Here is a 24,617-nt window from a genome sequence, read left to right as displayed (position 1 = left end):
GGAGGTAAAGCTTTGCCAGCAGCAGCGGTGTGTGGCAGCATTGTTGTAACAGAGATCAGTGAGTAGGAAGCCATATTTAAATGGATCACCTTATGTGGGAATGGGCTGTGATTGGTGTGTGACTGAAAAGAAACAATGATCCAATCAACTGGCTGTCAGCTGATTACAGCTGGGGTGTATGACTTCCGTGTCCTGCATGAACTAACACAAAGCTTCATGTAGTTTCAGTCATGATCAGTTGAGAAACACAAAACTCAGATTTTTCACCAATAAGTTAAACTGTTTAGCTTAATATCAGACAGACTTATCAACTCTGTTTCCATCTTCAATCTGACACTGAGTCCACTTAATGCGATGTCCTTGGGAGACCGGGATTTGATTTTCCCTAGCCAATCAGAAACCATCGTACTGTATCTGCCTAAATCTAACGTCATTCAAGTCCACACTGATATATAGCCATGCCAACATACCTGATTCGACGGGGTTCTAAGAGTAGAACAGAAGGAAGAAATACAAACGACAATGTCAGGCGATATTGAGAAGATATGTTGATTTAAAACAGCCTCTGTAGCAGTGTCTATCTTGTCCATAGCACCCAATGTTAGTGTTACAAGCCCACTCCTCATTGGTTCTGGTGAACCGCTTGACAACACTTGACAGTGGCATTAGTCCCGCCCTTTGTGCTGATTGACTAATCGAGTCCCTCCATGAAACTCACTGGTCGTTGCTTTTTTATTGCAGCTGAGAAACCGCTGTTCAATGTCACGATGCCAGACATATCAGTCAACTTGAATTCAGTGGAATGGGCATATTCAAAGACCTGGACTCAAGCAACAAGCCGTTCATTTGACATATGATTTGGCTTCAACAGATCCACATCCATCAGTTGTGTTATTCTGTTATAGTCCAAACATTGATTTATAATAAAGGCCTCATGGATTTTTTTTATGAGACATTAAGACGGATCTTTCCAACCACAGCAGCTGAGGTGAGGTAGAGTTGACCCATCTTTTATTTACAACTATGGCCCTGATTACAAGTACATGTAAACAACCGAGAGCCTGTGGAGGACAAACAACATCTCGAGTGATTTTGCATACTCTGTGTCACGACAGGTCAATTTTTAAATGTGACCGTATCAGGACAAGGCATGCAGGAACAGCGTGCTCCCCTCGGCCTGAATGTCAAAAAACAGACTGTTGCCTTCCTATCACTAGCAGGAATAGTGGTCATACAGTGGATGAATTACCATCCCCTCCGTGCTCCAGCTCCACTTTAATAAGCGCTGGATTGTTCACAAAAATGGGGAGGAAAAAACAGAGAGGGTGAAAAGATAGAAATCCATTTGTAAGTCTGGTGCTGTGACTATTTGCATGGCGATGAAGGCCCTGAGTGTTCTGCAGTGTCTCAGACAATAGCGCCTGTGTTTGTTCTTCCCCGGGAAGTTTGAGAAGGGCAGAAACGGGGAGAGAAGCAGAAGAAAAGGGGAGGTCGTCAGAGCAGGGATTACGCATTGTGAGAACCACGCGCGCTCGCTTCTGCTATTGTGGTGACTGAATTGCTTTCCAGTACCAGGGCATTTAGTTAAGCAGATTGTGTTTCTTTACACCCCTGCGATGATCTCTCTTGACGGCGGTTGGTGACAAGTGGCTTGGGGACGGCAGCATCACACAAACAGGTGGGTGTGGTGGTGGACGCTTTACATCCTGTAAGAGATCATGTTTTGTCAGAAGATAGTCAGGTGCACATTTTTTACATTATCCAGGAAAGTATGTATAGAGGAATTTAAGGGGTAAAGAGGCTTTCAACATAAAAGCAGCAGCAGGGAAGCTGAAATCTATGATAACTGAAGAAGTCCAGGCGGTTCTTTGTGTTTGTCCCAGTGAGAAATCAGTAAATTCCTTGCATCTTTTTTGAGATGGCTGCACCTTCTGAAATAACTGACAATAATGTTCAAAATTGTTTAAGAAATTACTTTAAAGAGGATTTAATTAAGTGTACCAACGTGATTTTTTTGGAGTTGACAATGTGAGGCCTCTGTACTGCTAATCTAACTATCTAATCTTTTCATCCCACATTGAGTAAACGACCTCTGTGTTCTGGCTTATAGTATGTAGCAACAAAACACGAGGCTTCACTGCATTCCACCTTTGGAAATCGAGTGAAAACATTTAATTCAGAGATTATTCAACTTGAGGTTAAATTAAATAATTATTAAACAGTTTCCATGACCTTTCTTTAAAGTGGGAATTTCAAACGTGTATCCTGTGAAATAACTTGTCAGTATTTTTGCTACATTTTTTCAAGGACAGTAAACGCAGATGCACAAATACTATGTTTGTAACTGCAAAACATCCCGTTTGAAGGGAGAACCTTGGGAACTTAACATGATGTGAAATTGCAGCATGTTTCCAGCCATAGGCCCTTAAGGCCAGTTCAGACCAAAGATTCCAGATGCAACAAAACTGTTTTAGGACATTGCAGAGAAAAGTTGCAGTGGTCTGAATGACTCAGTTGCATATCGGCTCAGGTCGGCTCCTGCAGTTGCAAGGGATTCAACCTGTTCAATCGCAGGCAATGCGTCGCAGATCGTCTCCAACCTTGTAACCAATCAGCAGCAAGCTCATGCTTTTTTTTTGTACAGCTGGGTGCCCACGTATGCGTGAGCTGTTGCACACACACAGTAATAGTAGTAGTAGTAGTAATAGCTGTCACAGTCAGACATTTCAAAGACAATGCTATACAATGCAAATAAAAGGTAACGTTAGGGTATCTAACCACAGACAGTCACGTACAAGAAGAGTTGAGTGCTCTGCTGATGCATCCATGTGCTTTCTGGGGTTTGTTGTGCTGTTCAGCTTTATGTTACACTGTAACGTACCCTTTGCTGTAGAAATGACAGTGGTTTACGGTGCAAATGGGTGCACGTAGTTGCAAGTCATTGCAAGGGGAATCTTTGGTCTGAAAGCTACTTTACACTGAATACAGTACTCTTGATAATGAAGTGTAGCATTTATTATATTATATATAATATTTAAATATATTAGCAGAAATGGAATATAATATAATAAGTATGTTTTCTTTAGTATATAGACCCTTTTAGGGCTGACGTCACAATGACGTCATTTTATTAGCTGAAGGCAAAACAGGACTCATCACCACAGGACTGTAGGCTACACAGGAGTCTTTATATGTTGTCTTGTTGTGTTATTGGGTGCCAGAATAGAAGGAGTCAAAACTTAAATTTTATCACATACTAGCTGCCACTGCTTGTCAACAAAAACAAAGACAACTATGGTTAAATATGATAAGATCAAAGGACTGGATGGAGGCAATCATCAAAAATGCTCACATGTGCAGCACACACTTCATATCAGGTTAAGGAAAAGTATTTACTGTTGTAGGGATGAATAATGTATATGTATTATGTGGGTTATCATGTCCACCTCATCAGAAACTGGGGAGATATTAAGATGAATATTGGATTTCCTTGTAGCGATGAATTAACAAATGGTTAAGTTAATCACACATTCACTCCTTTCCGCGCTCTGCTGCCCCATCTCCACAGACAGAGGGTGCTCTGCCACTCCGAGGGGGCGGTGCTCTGGATGACAGTGCTCCAAATTTATGAACAGTTTAGTTTGTGCCAGAGTGTGCTCCGGCACTAGGAATGAGTATTTCTGAACACACCACTCAAATCATCTTCCCCCATTGTCTAAAATAAGTCCACAGAACTTGATAGCTAGCGCTAGCTAATGTCTGTGGAGAATAGTTTTGCATCCAGTTAAGCCTGGCCCACCAAAAAACATCATAATGTTAACTAACAGTGAAAGGGTCTGTAATCACCTGAAAATGAGAATCATTATGTATTTGTTACGTTAGAATGAGCCGTTTTTATCTACACTTGGAGCGGGTCCTCGTCTACAGAGATCACCATGTTACACCACCATGCTTGTACAGTAGCCCAGAATAAACAAACTTAACACTGGCTCTGGACAGTGTTAAGTAATGACTGTCATTAAAACTAATGAAATATGAAATTAAGGGCTAGCGGCCTGTCTGTGACGTGCCAACCAGTGGTGGAGAAATACGGATTTGCAACATGAAACTGCTTAAGTCAGCTTCTTCACCGGTTTAAATCATCTGAGGGGAGTTGTTCAGAATGGATCAGAATGTTCCGAATTTGGAAATCCCATGTTTTGTTACCAAGAATCAGTTAATCAATCTCACTGTTGTGCTGGTTTTTTTGAGCCAACATTGGATTGGATCACCCTGATCTGATCACCTGAAATAATTCTTGTTTGATATTGGGGGATTATTTTATGGGAACAGCACCCCCTTTTTTTTACATTAGTGTAATGCAAGGTTTAATAGGTAGCTTAATGCCTACTTTATCTATTTCATCACAGCAACTGTTTAACAAATCAAGTACAAAATGTTAAAAAAATATTTAAGTATAAAGGTTTTGAACAACACATACTGAGGGTTTGAGCCAGATCACAGCTAGAACTGGATAACACAATCTAATCTGATTTCAGAATTGTTCTTTTTATTCTGAACAACCCATTTTCAAGATCCAATCCGATAGCTGAAATCCCTGTGGATAATTCAGCTCCTGTTAAAAACCTCCTGAACAATCAGCACTGAAGGAACACTAACCAAAAGAGGTTTTAGCTGCAATCCTCACCACTACATGCACTTAAATCCACCTAAATCCACACTGTTCCTTTAAAATGAGTGAAGATGTTTATCTGCTGTCTGAATGTTGCCCATGTCTCATATTCCTTGAAACTTGATGTACTTTGTCACAAACTTCTTTTTTTATCACCATAATTAAGTCTACAAGATAACTGCCTGTAGTTTAAATTCACCGCCCTCTTTTTTCTTAGCATCAGTTAATTGTTTTTGATGAAAAAGAAAGAAATAATAGGGTGAAGTCCTATCACTGATAAATATCAGAGGAAATTCGTGACACTTTGCTAAGCAGTAATGATTTTCACTTGTGCACGTAATAAAATCAAACAAATTACTTACTAGCGAGTACATGATGGCTTGACATTCCCTGTTGCTGCAGCTCGGTCTCTGGACTCATTTGAGGCCCTGATTTAGGAAACATAAACTCATGTCAGTGTTATTGTTTTACGGAGCTGAACAGTAAACAACAGGTCCCATGATAGGCTCCCAAATGACCAATTAGGGACATATTGTCTTGGAAGGGTGATCTTAAAGAGGCAAGGCTTAACAGATGGATTTGTCTCCAAGATTGTAAATGGAGTCTATATTTAAATCTGCTGTCACGTTTTTGGCTTAAACATTTTCATATTTTTCCATAATGCATGAAAAACTACATGCTCATATGAAGCTAGCATTACTTAGTTAGCGTCTGTGGTGCATATTGATATTGATGTGTCATCCACAATGTCAAGTAGGAGCTTCTTTTTCTTTATTGCTGCGTTTAAACATCTTTAACGGCATCCAGGAACCATTTCTACAACAGAGCAACATTTTATTAGCGAGAACACATCACCATATAGGAAAATAATGTGATGGTCTCAGCGCATCTGGTGCTTAACATTGTGAGACTGCAGCTCATTGTCATTCTGTCATGTGGTAGAGTAGTGTACTGTACATACAGGCTACAGGAGGTCTGCTGGAAATGGGAGGAAGGCCTATTAGAGGTAATGAATGGCTGTCAACCACAGGGCACTCTGCATGTACTGCATGTCATGTAGAAATGAGAATTTCTTTTGAAAGGAGAAAATTGACCTGAGAGTTCAATGGTGTTTTTAGATATTTTTAGTTTCTCTTGACTTTTCCCAGAACATATGCACCTGTGAATGATAGCTGAGAGATTTGTATTATTAAAAGCAAAATGTGGATTTATTTGATATTTTCAAAATCAGTGGCAAGGTCACAATTATTATCAAGCACTATCAAGATAGCTGTCACACATGGACATGTGTTTTACTTGCTCCCTAATACCTTTGCTATTTACAGACCTGGAGCTGGGAGGGGTTTTTTTTTGGCATACCCATTATTTTCCCAGAATTTCATCACTTATTTCTAGAAAAGCCCATCTTGTTAAATTGGCACCTAAACATCTGTTGACCTGTGCACTATTCCAGCCACATCAGTAAAGCCTGATACCCTCGGGAAGGATTTTTAAGCAGACTCCTTGGCATGTTGGCAGTTGCTCTGAGTAACATCATTGAGGGGCTGTTGTCTAGTTTTTTGGCTCAAGGCGTTCAGTTTGGGCGCGTGCTTGGCAGCCCTATGAAAGGCCATAACAGCTCACGATTCACTGGCTACTAATTGGACTGTCACTCCACAATGCTCGGAGATATGAATACGTGCCCGTAAAGGCATACATAAGCACAAACACACACTCTCATTCGCATTCTGTATCGAAATTGAATTTCAGATATGAAAGCCTGCATCAGTAATTGATTTTACCAGCTCATTACAAATGGATCTTGACAGCTAATTTACTTTTACAAGATTAAACATGAACATTATGAGCTGTTAAAGCATTAATACCGCAACTACTCTAACTGCTGAAACAACGTCCTGCCGTATACTCTATATTCTAAATTTCCACCGGGGCCACCCATGCTAAAAATGCATGCACTTGTGTTCCTGTGCAGCACTTTGGATTAAAGTGTCCACATAGTGGGACTCTATACGTTATGTGCTGATATTACAGTGTCAAAAAACTCTATTAAAATGGTTTAGAATTATGGCTGTTGTGGCTTCTAGCCCTTAATAACATCTGATCCCACTGAGTGCTGATGTATGGTTTGCTGCTTGACTGGAGAGCAGTAAAGTTGGGTTCAGGGGTTCATGTCTAGACAATAATTTGTGTTGCTTCTCAAAGCAAACAACTACAAGACAAAAGTCTAATATGATAGGAAGGAAAGTGAAAGAACATCCATAGTTTCATGGTAAACACACCTACGCTGCAGACACACACACACACACACACACACACACACACACACAAAATTCACAGGGAGAACTGCTAATTTACTAAGAAGAGAAGGCATTGACAGCAAAGGTCAGCCTCTGTAACATAAGACGACAAAGATGAGGTATTTTTATCCCTTTGACAACGACATGTTGACAGTGGGTGGTTATTGTTACTAATGGAGAGAAAATGAAAAAAAATACACCACAGTTAATCCGTGTATATGAAGGGAACTGATGAAATCGTCAAAGTTAAACTCTTATAACTTTGGCAGGGTTGTCAGAGCAAGATATTGTATTTGTGTGGCCCTGACTAATTTGCTGTCTTGTTTGACTTTCATTGTCCTTACACTCTTGACCCTGATGCACATTATAATTGGCGCATCGATTCGACTCATAGTTTGTCAGAGGCATGTGTGTCTCTGTTTTCTATGTCTGGGGAGACATTGATCTAATTAGAAGTCTTCATTAGTCAGCTGCAGAGTGCAGTGTCATGCTTAAGGAATGATGTTCAGGCCCTGCTCCCCCCGTGAAACACAATACAGGGCCTTGTCTGCATTCAAAACAGAGGGCTGTTTTCAGACGCCTGTGCAGGATGCAAGACAAAAAGGAGAAAAAAAAGAGGAGGGCTTGGACAAAGGGTTTGTCTTTCTCTTGTAAAATGCAATTATGGCTCTGGCTTTCTTGCTTGAATTTGTTATAAATCTGAGTTGTTGCTGTGCATTAGATTTGACATAACTCATAGAGCTCATATACAACAGTGGTTCCCATCAATCCCCCACAGCTCTGCCAGATGACCTCAAGTAGCCTACCCCTCTATCGACCCCACCAATAATGTTGAATTGATTTTAAGCTGGGTTTTATTTAACACTATTAATTATATAATAGAGGATGTTGTTTGCTTACAATAATACTTTTTAACGATTCAACGCTGAATATTTAGGAGGCTTGGCAAAGTTTGTATTTCTATTAACGCCACTAGCAGTGGCTGAAGCTGCAACCATTTATGTATTACATTTAGCTAATATTAACTCTTTCAACCATTAAGTTTAGCTAGCATTAACTGTTTCAACCACTTATTAATTAGTTTATCCAGCTAACATTAAAGCATTTACCCAAGCTAATATTGAGTACTTCAAACATTTATCCATTTGTTTATCCAGCTATCATTAAACCTTTTTGCCATTAAGTTTAGCTAACGTTAACTATTTCAAACATTTGTTCATTAGTTTATATAGCTAATGTCAAACCATTTATCCATTAAATTTAATTCTACAAAAAAATCTTTCAACCATTAATCCATTAAGTTATCTAGCTAACGTTAAACCATTTACCCAAGCTAATATCAAGTACTTCAAACATTTATCCATTTAATTTAACTTTACAAAAACTCTTTCAACCATTTATCTATTAGGTTATCTAGCAAATGTTAAACCATTTACCCATTACATTAAGCTAATTTTAAGTATGTCAACCATTTATTCATTAGTTTATCTAGCTAACACTCAGCCATTTATCCACTCAATTCAGCTAACATTAACCATTTCAATCATTTATCCATTAAATTTTAGCTTACATAAACTCTTTCAACCATGTATCCATTAGATTTAGCTAACATAGACTATTTGACACTTTATCCATTACATTTAGCTGATATAAACTATTTCAACCACTTATCCATTTATTTATCTTGCTAACGTTAAACCATTTACGCATTACATTACGATAATATTAAATATTTCAATAATTTATCCATTAGGATAAAGGCAATGTAGCCTACAATTAATGTTCTTTAATGGTCTCATAATGTCAACTTTATGTATCAAACTACATAGTATCAACTTAAAGATGTAAGACTAGGGCCCTGTCACCACATGTCACACAACAACATGGTGGATCTGTTACAATTAAGTTCTAAAAACATCACATTTGTATGTAGCCAACACATTTTCGGAATTCACCATACAGATTTTATTTAAATTCCACAGTTGATTTTTGAGTATTTTCATCACCTTTTTACAACCATTAAGCACTTAACATTAAGTAAGGATGAGAACTGTGATACAGTGGTACATTGTATTTTTGTCATTCTATAACTTTACTGCAGTGTTGAAGAAAAGTTTCTGTGAGGACTGGTTATTTTGCATCCATTACGTTGTCAAAACTTCATCTGTTGGTAATATTGCGACTTTCCTACTAAAGTGCAACGTGGGCATTTTGTAATGTGATGGGGTTAACTATTTCAACCATTGATCCAATTAACCCACTACTTTAGCTATTAATTTATTATTTTTAGCTACCTTCAACCATTTTTCTAATAGGCTACTTTATCAACACCTGATCCCTTAGCCGACTTAGCTAACAATTGTAATTATTTATCCCAAACTCATTTACTTCACACTTGCTGACCAGTTTACACACTCTGAATTACAGCACACAGTGTTTGCCATTACAGCTAACTCTGTTTTTTGTTATTATCAAATCATGATGTCTATTTTTATTCCAATGCGTTAAAGTGCTTTATAATCTTTATACCTACCAGTTAAGCAACTGCAGAAATGGTCCCTGAGGGCACCTGGTTGGGGATCACTTATATAAAAGACCGTCATCTTTTATATTTACAGCAAAATACATTTAAGTTAGATTTGCTTTTCAAACATAAAGAGTCCACTTCTAAGATAGATATACAGAGCCTTTAAATACTGAACACTTGATCATGGATTTTACACAACACTGCTATAGATTTCAGTCCCCGTGCACTGCTGGAAATTTATTTTCACCGCAGCCATTAATTAAATTGTGAATTTTTATTTCAGAGACATGAACATGCATACAAACCACATCATAACGAGATGGGATACAGCATTACCGGGATCATGAGCTGTGCTGCTGAATGAAGAATTGGTAACACTGGGCCAGTGAAACCTCCATCCTCCATCCACTAACCATGAGAAGTGCAGAGGAAATGCACGGATGGACAGTAAAAATGAGCATGCTGAGTGTTTTGGCCATGGTTACGGTCTTTTCTATGTTTCCTGGCGGGGTGCTGAGCGATATGAGAGGTACTCAGGGTCTGGAAGCCCAACAGTTGGCCCAAGGGTCCACTCATCTGCACCGTCGCCTGAAGAGAGGCTGGATCTGGAAACAGCTGTTTGTCCCGGAGGAAGATCCCACTCCTCGCGTTATTGGCCAGGTACCACTTCAGATTGAATGTCCTCCATGTCCTTGATACACTACTTCCCTTTGAAAATACATGTTTTTTGGTTACCTCGAAAAGAACTGTTTAAAAAACATCAAGCCTTTATATACCCCCTCCTCTTTTTTTTTTTTGTTTTTTTTAGCTCAAATCCGACTATGACCGAGGCGAGTTTTCCATCAAGTACATATTATCAGGAGAAGGAGCTGGAGATTTGTTTGAGATAGATGAGTATTCAGGTGAGATCCGGACACTGAAGAAGCTTGATCGAGAGGAAAAGGCCTTCTACGTCCTTCAAGCTCAGGCTATCAACAGGAGAACCAATGAACCAGAGGAACCCCAGTCCGAGTTCATCATCAAGGTGCAGGACATCAATGACAATGTCCCGCAGTTCCAGAACGAACCATATGTGTCCAGCATCCCTGAGATGTGTCCAATCGGTATGTATGAAAGACAGGGAGGAAATTATAACGAAAGAGTTTAAAGTGCCAGCAGGCAGGATGAAATTTAAAGGGTCCTTTCACCAGAATTCCAAAATACAGTACAGTATTTAGCCATGCAGGTAGTTTGGTTCTATGTGCACAGGTTGTGAGATACAGTATGTCTCTGAGATTAACTCAGTACAGCGACTGTAAAAGGAATGTCATTTCTGATGCTCAAAATCCAGAAACCTAAAATTTAAAAATTTATCAGCATCATCTGTCTCCAAAATCTGTGCCCCTGTTACTCAGTCCTCACTCACTGTAAACAGTTTTTGGAAGTACACTGTACCAAATAAATAGTCCTTGTATAAACAGTTCAGGTCTGTGGATTACTCAGAAAATGTTGCTGATGATTTTTTAAGAGAGCAACTTATGCTCAGACTGAAATACCATTTTCTTGATAAGTTAGATTTAGTTAAAATCTTTTTCTTAGATTTATGAGCGAACCCTCCAAAATTTTCGAGATTTAAATACAGGAAGCATCTTGGAGGTGGCATTGTAAACAAAGGCTTTCCCAAATATTACAAAAATTTAAGTTAGTGTGTTCAATCCTTTTTTCCCTGCGCCATTCCACTTTATTGCAGTCAATTTTTATGGAGTCAAATGTTAGTTTCTTAATCAATGTAATTTTATTGACATCTGGTCTAAATTTTGTGCGAATATCTGCTTTGGAAATACATATAATGACAAAAATTCGACGTTTAGAATACTTATTTCCTATTCCATTTGCATGTGTTTCTACATATGTTTTATACAGTGTCCCAACTTTATAGGAATCGGGATTGTCAAAATGTGTAGCTTATACATTGACTAAAAAAATGTTTTAACACTTTTCAAACTGTGTGCGTTGTACTTCTTGACCTAGTGTCTTTTCCCTTAAATTTTGCCAAACCTCAACAGAAGTTGATAGTCGTGAGTCTCTCTAGTTAGGCTTCCTATTGATTTCAAATCCAAAAAAGGAAGGAGGGCATCTAGGAGGGCATTAGAAAATTCAATAGAGCATGGACCTATTTGTTTGTTTTCACCACCCACACTGCAAAGCTGAAACACCAAATAATCATAAATAGCTCACTGCAGAGTAGCCACCTTTTGCTAGAACAGATTAATGAATGCTTATTTTGTAATGCTGGTAGGCTCATTTAGACTTAATGGGCTGTGTGTGTGTACCTTCATTATGAGGCTCAATATGTTATGTGGCTTCAGACAATTTTTGGGAGGGATCAAAACTCTTGCTGTTTACCTTGTAAACATTTTTGTTGGATGGATCTTTCAACATTTCGGGAGATACACTTGTTACTTTTCTTGCCAAGAGTTAGACAAGAAGATACCACTCTCATGTCTTCATGGTAAATATATGGCTGAAACCAGTAGACCATTTAATGCCTGGTTTTGGTAAGTTTTGCTCATGGAATTATTCAAGATTCAAATGTGTCGCTATATTATTCGAACAAACAAGTGATTGCTTAGTAATAAACTTATCATTTTCTTTTGAGCTAATAAAAAGTTGGAAATGGCTTTATTATTTCTAAGGATATACTTTTAAAATGAATTCTCTTGAGTTAAATCTTGACTGAAGACAATGAACAAAAGGTTATATGAATGTCTGTCATCTGTCCCCATTCAGGAAGTTAAAAGTATTGGATTCCAAATCGTAGCTTGGATGCCTTTATGGATAAATGTCTTAAATAATGTTATTATAACCACTGCCCTTTTATACCACAAACATTACCATTTCAATTTATATGTAATCTGCTTTTGCAGCGTAATATCTCACTCGTAATAAATCATAATGCATTTGACTCGGAAAGAGAGGGCGAGAGAGGGGAAAGTTGGAGTGCGGGTGACTGAAAATAAGAAATGCTGCCTGTAGGGAAAAAACCGAGGGCTTTCTGGGGGGAAAAAGAATGAGACACACAAGAGGAATGAGGGAGAGGATATGGTCACTGGAGAAAAGGGTAGTAAGTGTGAAAGATAGAGAGCTGAAACTGAATCAGAGTGCGTTGGAGAGAAAACAAGCAGCAGGTGGATGGTGAGAGAGATGTCGCTATAGGGCTGGAGAGGTTGTCACACACACCTGCACAGCCTTACTGAGTTGTGAAAGGCCAACGCTGCTCCCCCACTGCCTCCTCCCCAACCCTCGTCCCTTTGTCAACATCCCTCCTCTAACCCTACCTCAACCTCCCCCCCCCCTTCTTCCATTTCCACTGCTCCCCCCCTGAGCCAGACAGACAGACCCTGCGGGACTGTGGCATAATCACTTTATTTCCCTGTCGACTGGAACTGCTGCCTGAGCTAACTCTGACTGTGTGATCTGCTTCCCCCCCACAGGGACCACTGTGGCCCAGGTGACAGCCACAGATGCTGACGATCCCATGTTCGGAAACAACGCCAAGCTCATCTACTCCATCCTGCAGGGGGAGCCCTACTTCTCTGTGGAGCCAAAGACGGGTACAGATACAGAGGCTTTGAAGTCAGAACTCTACCATCATAATCAGTGGAGGCTGCACAAATCTCTCAACATCCACAGTTTGGGCTATTAGGGAGGCGCACTAGAGATTTGGCTTTGCAGAAATAATGTTTAACTTTTATAACAAGTGGGTTTAAAAAAATACAGAAGGGCAGAGATGTTTCCAATCTCACTGCTGAGACTGAAAACTGTTTTGTCTTTGGCTCGCTCCCTCTGGTCCAAGTCACTTTTGACAAGTCATACACTACTTATCACTTTGAAAATTGTATAAATTCCCCTGGCAACTTTCTATCTAAAAACAACTGTTAACAGATATAGTGACTTTTTAAGACCATTGGGAAAAATGTGAGTGTTTACACCCCTGACAAGAAATTGGTTCAACCGATGCCAATGCATGTACTTTTACACTTTTTATTGGTGTGATACAGAGGTCAGCTGTAGCGCTTCCCACACACATTGTTGACCTGAACTGTAAAGAGTTGGGGGAGGGCAATATTGACGTAAGAAAAATGTGTTTAAATGCAAATGAATGCAGTGTTTAAAAGGGCAAATCTGACTCTTTTTTGGGAACCAATTGTTAGTTTTATTGAGGAGTGGGCAGCAGTTGATAAAAGTTGAAGCTTTGCTTATGGCTTCAGTTAACCTGTAAGGATAAGCCAAGATAATTTACATTTTCCTTATTGTCAACAAATCCCATGAAAAGACCAAAAGCAGCAGCAAATGATCTCACACACAAGTATTGTCTCTGTTGCCAGAGTCTGAAATATCTTATTCCACTGTGTCATAGAGCCCCATTGTGTCCAAAACCTATTTAGAAATCATCAATGAGCCACACTGTTGCACTGCAGTCACATGTTCCTTCATTGCAAAGAACATGGGCACTTAACAGTCCTGATAAACACACACATTAAACCAAATATAATATAAATAATCCACCACTGAAAATAGTCCCCAATAAATGGTTGATACTACTCCTGTTTGTGTAACATTTGTTAAAAACTAGATGTTCAAAGAAATTATTTAGATAGATAGATAGATAGATAGATAGCATACAAAAACACAGATACACATAGGGATAAAGAATATAAGTGTGAGAATAAAATAATAAGAATAGAAACACAAAGCAATGAAATGATAGTCTAGTCCTAGGACTTCTACATAGAGCTGTTACTACAGACACGCTTATTATGGTCTTGCAAACTGACAGTGCAGGTACTGAAATGTATGGTGATTAAATTTAAGTGTAAGAGCAGCGCAGGAGTAATGAATACTTTGCTATGGATGATAAATATAAAGTTGAAGATAAATATATGTACAGATACTAATGCAAATACAGATTTTTTAGAAGGTGCTTCTAAGTAAAAACTGTATTACATAAGGAATGCTGGAAATATGAAATGTAAAATGCACAGAAGATTAAACATGAAATGCTAACATAAGGTGATTATCTAAATAAATAAATTAAAATGCAAATAGGATGTAAATATCTGAAGAAATGCAAATTGCCCAAGGCTAACATAACCACTAACTGACAGACAGTCCAGCAGCCTAAAGAAAGAAGATACAGTTGGTACTTAGGGGAGCACCTACAAAACGTCACAGTCCTTTTACATCAAGGGTGGAAACAAAGCATTCGCTACCAGTGGCGTAATTAGGCCTGGGCATCTGGGGCCTCAGCCCTGAATGTTTTATGAATAGCCTTAGAAGTATAGAGGCTGTATGTATGTATTTCAAAAATAAGAATAGGCTTTATAATTAAAAAAGCTCTGGATATAATAATGTTTCATTCCATTCATGCTTTCAAGTCCTCAAAGATAATAGGATATTGTTGACCAAAAATGCGAATTTTGGGTTTTCTCTTTCATTTTTTTCATTTTGTATAATCGCCTGTACTGCAAGAGAGAGAGAGCGCACTGGTAATCACTTGAATGTTGCTGCCGGTATAGGTGGAGCCTATGTACTGCTAGCTAGTTTAATATATCACAATACATCACCATTTTTCAGTGGATTATATTTTGTATTATTATTAAGTTTTCAAAGTAACTAGCATAAAATGGAAACTCTGAAGCACAAGCACCTTGAAATTGTCTAAATTTTAATGATAGCAGTTGCAAAGAATTATTTTTCAACTCAGTACTAATAACTAACAACTACCAATATTTTAACAACAACCAAAAAAACACACACACTATATTAGATGCCCGAGAGCATTCACAAAGCATCACAATAGGGGTTGTTCATCAAAAAATGTTCAGATGTAGCTCTCAACATTTACTACCATGCTGAAGGGTTGCTGTGTGGCCTTCTGCATGTCAAATAAACTTAAAAATCCTAAGTTAAAGGGTAATTTTCCAAACTGGACTCTATATTCCCATGTTTTAATGTCTAAGGGTCTAATGGGAACAACATTTTTTGAAACTGGTCCAGTTTTAAGTTAGAGCAACTGCTGCAGTGTAAACACACAGGGCAAGTTTGCACTGTCAGTGCACATCCACTCAAAGTGTTTGTTTTTAGACTTAGATTTACTTTATTCGTCCCAGAGGGAAATTCATTTCCACTAACTGTACATTTACAGAGATCGATCACAAATATCACAGACATCACAAAACATCACAAAACATCACATTTACACATTTACACACACATTTACAGAGGTGGACACTTTGAGTCAACGGGATCTCTTGTTCAGCGCAGCTATGGCTGCTGGGATCAGGCTCTTCCCGAGTCAAGCTTTCCTAAATTTAAGTGTTCGGTACCTGCGCCCTGAGAGTAATGGGATGAGGTATTGGTTGAGTGTGTGTGTGTGGTGTCCCGTTCTATTGATTTTGCAAAGCGTGTAATGGACCTGTTATTTAACTCTGTGAGGTTGGGTGTGGGAAGACCAATGATTTTGGAAGCGGTGTGTGTGATGCATGTGAGTTTGGCCCGATTGGTGACAGAAAGCATGGTGAAGAAACATGTGGAACAGTACAGAAGGATTGGTTGAATGATGCTTTGGTACAGAAGCAGCAGTAGATGGGGGCCAACATAGAGTCCTTTGAGTTTTCGGATAGCTGATAGTCTTTGTTGGCTCCTTTTTTGTATGTCTCTGGTGTGCTGATCGAAATTGAGTTTATTGTCCAGAGTTATGCCCAAGTATTTAAAACTGTCCACTGTTTCAACTGTTTGATTGTCAATGGGGTGCTGAGGTGAGGTGGGGATGATCATTATTTCTTTGGTTTTATTGACGTTGATGTGAAGATAGTAGTCCATACACCACTGAGTGAAATGTGTGACTGTGTTGTGATAATCCAGAGCAGAGAGATTGTCAGAGAGAAGTGCAAGAATGGCCATGTCGTCTGAATATTTCAGATAGGTTGTGGTAGGTGATGGGCTTATGCAGTCATTGTTGTAGAGAGTATACAGGAAAGAGCTCAGCACACATCCCTGTGGAGCTCCGTTGTTGATTGTGAGTACAGGGGATGTTACCGAGCCCAACCTCACTGCTTGCAGTCTGTCAGTGAGGAAGTTGTGGATGAGATGGATCAGACAGGGGGAATGTTGAGATGGTGCAGTTTCCGGATCAACAGGTGTTTCTGGATCGTATTGAAGGTGGAACTGAAGTCCACTGACAGGCTGAGATTGTTCTTCTAAGTGTCTGACAACATTATGGAAAGGTTTCCTACAGAGACAGACCTTTTTTTAAAGTTGGAAATAACCAGAAACGGCCTCAAAATCGCTATCATTAAACCACCAGACTCCTTTTAAATGAACAGCACTTTTTTCATTGTAAAACAAACTTCATTCAAAATGGACAGAAACAAAATAAAACTCACAAAAACCATGTTGGTTCAACTTTCCACTGTTCCAACAATTACCAGCTCTGGTTTGGTTGAAATAAAGCATTAATTCAACAAGTTAGATCTGAAAATATGCTGGCTCTATACATGCTAAAATTACTGTTTATTCAAATATATTCTGGTGGGTTTGGCGATGGAGACTAAAAGGATCTAACGCTTTATCCAAACAGTGTTGGTTAGCCACTGGTAAAAAGGTTGTGAGTATCCGATGACCTGTAATTTTCGAGGCTGCAAATCCCCATGTGGTGACATTAAGCATTGATGGATTATAAAGCGGGCCACTGGCCACAGACCCAAGGGCCCAAAGTGTCAAATTAACATGTACCAACCATGAAGAGACATAAAAAGACCAAAATGAAATGCAAAGGAACTGCAAAGAGACACAAAATAACTACAAACAGGGGCTAAATAGCAACAAAAAGACACAAAACAACCACGAAAGAGGAGGCAAACCCCCACAAAGTCTGTCCGTCTTGCTCCTTTGTAGGAGAGGTGTTGGGGCCTTTTGGATATCTGTGCTCAGGGGCCCAGTGTCTCATAATCCGCCCATGATGATATAGCACATGGTCAAAACATAGGCTAATGGCTAATGGTGTTGAGTAACGTCAGTGCTGCTTAACTGTCTCATAACATGCTGGTTGATTACATCATAGTGTAATGGCTGTAGGGTACTGATATTATGGTAAGGTTAATTAATCATATCTATAGTTAATGTAATAGTGTCTATTATGTGAGTTTAAAAGCTGGGCTCTGCCATCATTTACAGGCTGGAGGAAATGACTGTGTTTCCCTTCTTTGACCCATCCCCTCTTAAAACTATGACAACTGTATCTATATATTTGCAGTGTTGGAGGAAGAAGTAAAAGTTCTAATAAAACAAGTAAAACTCCTGCATTGAAAATGTTACATATATACAGTACAGGCCAAAAGTTTGGACACACCTTCTCATTCAATGCGTTTTCTTTATTTTCATGACTATTTACATTGTAGATTCTCACTGAAGGCATCAAAACTATGAATGAACACATGTGGAGTTATGTACTTAACAAAAAAAGGTGAAATAACTGAAAACATGTTTTATATTCTAGTTTCTTCAAAATAGCCACCCTTTGCTCTGATTACTGCTTTGCACACTCTTGGCATTCTCTCCATGAGCTTCAAGAGGTAGTCACCTGAAATGGTTTCCACTTCACAGGTGTGCCTTATCAGGGTTAATTAGTGGAATTTCTTGCTTTATCAATGGGGTTGGGACCATCAGTTGTGTTGTGCAGAAGTCAGGTTAATACACAGCCGACAGCCCTATTGGACAACTGTTAAAATTCATATTATGGCAAGAACCAATCAGCTAACTAAAGAAAAACCAGTGGCCATCATTACTTTAAGAAATGAAGGTCAGTCAGTCCAGAAAATTGCAAAAACTTTAAATGTGTCCCCAAGTGGAGTCGCAAAAACCATCAAGCGCTACAACAAAACTGGCACACATGAGGACCGACCCAGGAAAGGAAGACCAAGAGTCACCTCTGCTTCTGAGGATAAGTTCATCCGAGTCACCAGCCTCAGAAATCGCAAGTTAACAGCAGCTCAGATCAGAGACCAGATGAATGCCACACAGAGTTCTAGCAGCAGACCCATCTCTAGAACAACTGTTAAGAGGAGACTGCGCCAATCAGGCCTTCATGGTCAAATAGCTGCTAGGAAACCACTGCTAAGGAGAGGCAACAAGCAGAAGAGATTTGTTTGGGCCAAGAAACACAAGGAATGGACATTAGACCAGTGGAAATCTGTGCTTTGGTCTGATGAGTCCAAATTTGAGATCTTTGGTTCCAACCGCCGTGTCTTTGTGAGACGCAGAAAAGGTGAACGGATGGATTCCACATGCCTGGTTCCCACTGTGAAGCATGGAGGAGGAGGTGTGATGGTGTGGGGGTGTTTTGCTGGTGACACTGTTGGGGATTTATTCAAAATTGAAGGCACACTGAACCAGCATGGCTACCACAGCATCCTGCAGCGACATGCCATCCCATCCGGTTTGCATTTAGTTGGACGATCATTTATTTTTCAACAGGACAATGACCCCAAACACACCTCCAGGCTGTGTAAGGGCTATTTGACCAAGAAGGAGAGTGATGGAGTGCTGCGGCAGATGACCTGGCCTCCACAGTCACCGGACCTGAACCCAATCGAGATGGTTTGGGGTGAGCTGGACCGCAGAGTGAAGGCAAAGGTGCCAACAAGTGCTAAACACCTCTGGGAACTCCTTCAAGACTGTTGGAAAACCATTTCAGGTGACTACCTCTTGAAGCTCATGGAGAGAATGCCAAGAGTGTGCAAAGCAGTAATCAGAGCAAAGGGTGGCTATTTTGAAGAAACTAGAATATAAAATATGTTTTCAGTTATTTCACCTTTTTTTGTTAAGTACATAACTCCACATGTGTTCATTCATAGTTTTGATGCCTTCAGTGAGAATCTACAATGTAAATAGTCATGAAAATAAAGAAAACGCATTGAATGAGAAGGTGTGTCCAAACTTTTGGCCTGTACTGTATATATATAGATATATATATATATATATATATACATATAGATATATATATATTTAAATGAGAATAATCAGGAAAATGTACTAAAATTATTAAAAGTAAAAGTACCCAAAGTAGAGAATTTCATCAAAAAAGCTGCCAAAATGTTCTGTCATCAAATAGATTATTAATCAACCAATCATTTTAGCTGTACTTGTATAAACTGTTGGATAGTAAAACATCATTTTTTATAAACTCAACTCATTTTTTTATGCAAAAGGGTCTTAATTTATAAAGTAACTAGCGGTTAAAGTTGTCAGATAAATGTAGTGAATTAAAAAGTCTAATATTTCCCTCACTCTGTAAGAGTATAAAAGAAAAGATTCAAATAAAGTACAAGTACCTCAAATTTGTACTTAAGTACAGTACTTGAGTAAATGTTCTTAGATTCATTCCGCCAGTGTATACCCTTGGCCTCTTTATGGACTGGAGACTGACAGACTGACAAATTGTTAATTTTGGTCTTTACGAGGGAAAGAATAAAGAAAAACATCTGCTGCATCCTTGAAAAATAAAAAAGCTTTTTTTTTTTTTGACACTGCTACCTGGCCAGGTGGCTAAGTCAGATGCGTTCACAATACAACAGTTGACTGACTCGATATTGCAGATGTTGAATGGCTGCTGAAAAGCTAATGTCAAGTAAACACAAGATTAGATTAATGGTTGAAAAGATGACTTCTGATTTGAAAATAGCATTTAAATATGCCAGGTCAATCTAGTCCTCTTGATTGAAATTGTTTTTCTGTTTAGCGTCGCCCACAGCCTTCACTTTGGCCAGACAGAGGAAGCATTAGTCATCTTAAAGCCCTCGTGATATTTCTGTGTATTGATAAAATATGCAGACTTCACATTAATTGTGGTGCCGTTTGACTGCAAGCGCTCTGGTAGACTACTTGAAGTGCTTGTAAACAAACAGAAGCCACCCACAGATGCACTTGATGCCGTCTTATTGAGCCTCTTGTATACCTCCTCTCTGTCTTTCTCCCCCACCTGCAGGGATCATTGTAACATCTTGGCCAAACATGGACCGAGAGGCCAGAGAGCAGTACCTGGTGGTGGTGCAGGTGAAGGATATGCTGGGCCTCAGCGGTGGTTACTCCTCCTCCACCACCGTCACCGTCAGCCTGACTGATGTGAACGACAATGGGCCCACATTCCAACACCGTGAGTCACTTATATGAGTCACAGTGATGCAAACACCAGGCCATACACACTGTGGGAATCAATGAAAGAAGCACAAAGCGGGGCAGACTTCGAGGACATGTTTAATATTATACCTAAGAGGCATTTATTTGATCACACTTCTCCTGTTCGGGTGGGTGGTTCGTGCTGCCGCTGGCGCTGCATTCGGCTATGCGCATCCTGTTATTCAGCCGGCAGCCAAAATTAAAAGGAGACAGTCGAAGAATGAGATGGAGAGAGTGAATGAGACAGGGAAGGAGATGGGGATGTTCATCTGCGTGTGCACGTGTACATGCGTCGCCCACTGGACGGATTTAATCATTCACACATGAAAGGACATTTGTCATGACCTTTAGAAACAAACCTAGCCCTTCTCAGCGATAAACCTCGCTAAATGAATGCCCTGGGAAGAAATCAATTCTGTAGAAATGAGAGAGCAAGGATGATACCTTTAACTATTAATGTCACATTCACATTCATTGCCAGAGCTACTGTATCCTACGGATTCCATGTTGAGTCAGAAGGCCTTATAAATATTGTATGACCACACTTCACTTTGAACTGTGCCCTCTGTTTTGTAACATAATTGGTAATTATTATCAGCAGGGATTTTTTTTCCAGGAGCAGCTGGTTGCTGTTGAGTTCCTCCCAGTTGTGGCAGCCATCCAAATGGAGTCACTCAAAGACACAATCACATTTTCTCATCTTCTTATTAGAGTTAGGCTGGGATTATGTGCAGTTGCCACAACTTATCTGTGACTCACACAAATTGACCCTCCACCACAATGTTCTCCCTCCTTATCACTTTAGCAGACTCTCTTGACTAGCTATTAACAACACTCCTGTGGGCTGTATTTTAGCGGAGAAACTTTTTTATTTGTTGTTTTTCTCCAAACGTGAGTTATCATAACACGCAGCAAAAGTACCAATCATCCAGATTTTGTATTCCTTTTGATATCCTATTCCAACATTCTGCAGCTAATGGTGTCAACAAGAAGGATTTTTTTCCTTTTGTTTCCTCAGACCTGTACACCTTTGCCGTGCCTGAAAATGCAGCTGTAGGCACCACAGTGGGCAGAATTATGGCACAGGATGGAGACATTGGTGTCAATGCCAGGATGAGCTACAATTTGGAGGATGACCTGGAGGAAAGCACCACGTTTCTCATCAAAACAGACCCAGTGACGCAGGAGGGAGTGGTTGTGCTCGCCAAGGTGAATACATGTACCAGACATATCTCTTTGTGTAGAATATACTGAACAAAAATTTAAATGTAGCACTTTGGTTTTTGCTTTCATTTTTCACAGGTTTAAGAGCTAAGACTTTTTTATGCACTCCAAAGATATATTTCTCTTCTCACTTCTCATATTTTGGCTGCAAATTTGTTAAAATTAGTGTCTGTCAGCACTTCTCCTTTCCCAAGAAAATCCATCCACCTGACAGGTATGGCATATCATTGCTACATAGATGTGCCTTGGGATGGTCACAGTAAAAGGCCACTCTAAAATGTGCAGTTTGATCACATAGCACAATGCCACCGATGCCACAAGTTTTAAAGGAGGTGAGCCATCAGTATGCTGACTGCAGGAATGTCCAACAGATCTTTATTTCACTATCATAAGATGTCTCCAATGTCATTTCCCTGAATTTGGCAGTACATCCAACCGGCCTCACAACCTCACAGGTCAGTTACAATAACAAATTGCTGTCAGGTCAAGACATCAGCTGTTCAGGTGGCTGATCTCAGACGATTTTGCAGGCAAAGACACTGGATGTGGAGGTTCTGAGCTGGTGTGGTTACAGTGGTCTGCAGTTCTGAGGATGGTTGGATGTACTGCCAAAGTCACATAACAACAGCTTGTGGTTGCTCATGGGCAACAACAACAGCTCTGGTTGACATTCCAGCAAAAGACACATTTTAGTGGCCTTTTATTGTGACTTGTGAGGCTGGTTGGATGTACTGCCAAATTCAGGGAAATGACAATTGCACGCTCCCTCAAAACTCGCGACATCTGTGGCATTGTGCTGTGTGATCAAACTGCACATTTTAGAATGGCCTTTTACTGTGACCATCCCAAGGCACATCTGTGTAGTAATTATGCTGTTTATTGGCATCTTGATATGCCACACCTGTCAGGTTGATGGATTTTCTTGGGAAAGAAAAGTGCTCACTAACACTGATTTTAACAAATTTGCAACCAAAATTTAAGGGAAATATGTCTATTGAGTGCCTTAAAAAATTTAAGATCTTTATGTTATACCTGAGAAAAATGGGGGCAAAAACAAAACTGTTGCATTTAATTTTTTGTTCAGTATATGTTCATTTTGGTCTGATGTTTAAAAAGCAGAAGTGTAACCAGAAATCATAGTGTGGGTGGGCACAGAGGTCATTAGGCTCTGAAACATTATTTTTACAAAAACTCCTTTTTTAATCTCCGGCATTGAGGATTTAATTAACATTACAGACACCAACGCAATCAAAATTTAAAAGATCATTACACCTGATAAAGGGGAAGGCAACATATCCTGGCACTGTGCGCAGACACAGACAGCTGGCAGAGACAACAGCAGCAGCAGGAGCATCAAAGCCGACCAGACGCAACAGTGTAACAGCCTGGCACAGGGACCCAACAATCACACAGTCTCACACCTGGCAGCAGCAGCACGAGTCCTTTACAGGTCATGAACATATAGCAACAGTCTGGACCCATATGCACAATAAACTATCAGCCACAACATAGAAACAGAGAATGTAAACATGTTACTTTGATGATTGCACATCAGCGCATCCAGTTGGCACATTGGAGGAGTTATCAGTGTACAGTTTGTTGGGTTTGGGGACGAGGGTTGCAGCTGGGAAACTGGAAAACAGAAGGAAACAATTCTATGTGACGAAAAAAAATCCACATACCAGCACCTCTAAAGCTCACTCATTAACACACTCATGGTAGCCATTAGGAATTATGAAGGCTGGGGCAGAACTTTCCAAAGTGAGCCCCTCATCCACACCCACTCTAATACTACCACCACCCACCGATCCTTAACTTTAATACCAACATGGGCAGTTTCAAATAAGCTCTTGGCCTCTAAAAATATCACTAAAATCCAGTGTTATGTAAGTTGGTTATTACAAAACACAGAAAAAATGTGGTTCAAAAAAGTCTGTGGCAGTTATATTCCTCTTTTTACCTCTAAACAAGACAAAAGGAGAAAACAATGCCCTCCGGTTAATAATCAAAGAAAATTAAAATCAAACTTAATAAACTGAAGAAATCACTACAAAGCATCGAATCATAAGATCAAATCATGCGTGAACAAATACACCTAAATCTATCTATCACTGCTTCCAAATCCACAGTTTAAAATGTGTTAATTTATGCTTTTCAAAGACTACTTAGGGACCCCAGTATGCAGAAATATTCAAATACACGCTAACACCCTGCTTAAAAAAAAAAAAAAAAGACAGAAAAAGAAAGTGACAAATGACAAGTTGTGATTTTATGGGCCGTTATGTTCCCTACTGATTCTTACTGTGGGCGGTTACTTTCTAAGGTTTCTGCAAGTTGCCTGGAAAGACAGGACTACAGAAGATGGTGGAAGAGGTATTACCTTGTATATTGTAACACTTAAATAAAAAGCCTAGTCCCAGTTAAACACCCAGTCCCTTTTAGTAGCCTGGTGTAGCTACACATTTTGACATATAAAGGCCTGTCTCAATTAAACACCCAGTCCCTTTTAGTAGCCTGGTGTGGCTACACATTTTGACATATAAAGGCCTGTCTCAATGAGACGCCTAGTCTGGTTGCCAAGCAGTTCTTTTTTCTTTTCTTTTTTGTTATTGAAGTTCTTCCGTTACTATTTCTTCAGTCTTCAGGTCCTCAGATCAAAATAATCAAAAGGGTTTTTCAT

General features: G+C 39.5%; 1 protein-coding gene across 1 annotated transcript in view; it reads left to right on the top strand.

The window, feature by feature from the left end:
* Positions 1-1,485: 1,485 nt before the first annotated feature.
* Positions 1,486-24,617, top strand: part of cdh19 (cadherin 19, type 2) — a 39,868-nt gene continuing 16,736 nt past the window's right edge. Inside the window, 7 exon segments of the mRNA XM_033639408.2 lie at positions 1,486-1,678; positions 9,780-10,076; positions 10,078-10,156; positions 10,305-10,599; positions 12,970-13,089; positions 20,523-20,690; positions 21,732-21,922. Of these exon segments, the coding sequence (XP_033495299.2) occupies positions 9,937-10,076; positions 10,078-10,156; positions 10,305-10,599; positions 12,970-13,089; positions 20,523-20,690; positions 21,732-21,922 (993 nt within the window). The 5' untranslated portion in view covers positions 1,486-1,678; positions 9,780-9,936.

The sequence above is a fragment of the Epinephelus lanceolatus genome, chromosome 20 (assembly GCF_041903045.1).
Source record: "Epinephelus lanceolatus isolate andai-2023 chromosome 20, ASM4190304v1, whole genome shotgun sequence".
In the NCBI taxonomy this organism is placed as follows: domain Eukaryota; kingdom Metazoa; phylum Chordata; class Actinopteri; order Perciformes; family Serranidae; genus Epinephelus; species Epinephelus lanceolatus.
This window is presented reverse-complemented; position numbering and strand designations above follow the sequence as displayed.